We start from the raw sequence: 531 nt of genomic DNA on the forward strand, positions 1-531 counted from the left end.
TGTCCCCTCTCTCAGGGTCACCCTCAGCCGCTCCGCGCCCCTCGCCGGGTCAGTGGCTGCCTGTGCACCCTGCTCCTCTGCTGTGTCCGGTCCTCCCTCTGGTCAGACTCAGGGAGCGGAGGCCCCCCCTGCCCCGAAGCCACCTCTGGGGTCCTCCCTCAGGGGGTGCTCTCCAGGAAGGAGGGAGGGGCCGCCCAAGGAGAAGCTGTAGCCCCTGGAAACAGCAAACATCTGCCCACGCTCCTGGCCTGGGGCCTGGCCAAGGGCCTCGAGGGGAGGGGTGGTCCTTGCAGAGCCTGCGCCCCACGCCCGCCTCTCAGAGCCCTGCGCACTTTGACCTCCCCGTCTTTAGCCTGGGCACGGATGGCTTGCTGGCGGATCAGTTCGTTGGACAGCACGGGCCGGAAGGTCACCTGGACCAGGCATTTCTGGGGGGAGAGGGTCGAGGGCAGAGCCGGCCCTGAGGGCACCCTGCCCGTCCCAGCACCCACTGCCCGCCTTGCACCCGCTGCCCCCAGATCCCTGGCTCCC

At 69.7% G+C, this 531-nt stretch overlaps 1 protein-coding gene across 1 annotated transcript in view; it reads right to left on the bottom strand.

Moving 5' to 3' along the window:
* Window positions 1-531, bottom strand: part of CFAP74 (cilia and flagella associated protein 74) — a 42,657-nt gene that overhangs the window by 3,864 nt on the left and 38,262 nt on the right. The window contains 1 exon segment of the mRNA XM_006772562.2: window positions 163-428. Within this exon segment, the coding sequence (XP_006772625.2) occupies window positions 163-428 (266 nt within the window).

This window comes from Myotis davidii, unplaced genomic scaffold (genome assembly GCF_000327345.1).
Source record: "Myotis davidii unplaced genomic scaffold, ASM32734v1 scaffold586, whole genome shotgun sequence".
Lineage (NCBI taxonomy): Eukaryota > Metazoa > Chordata > Mammalia > Chiroptera > Vespertilionidae > Myotis > Myotis davidii.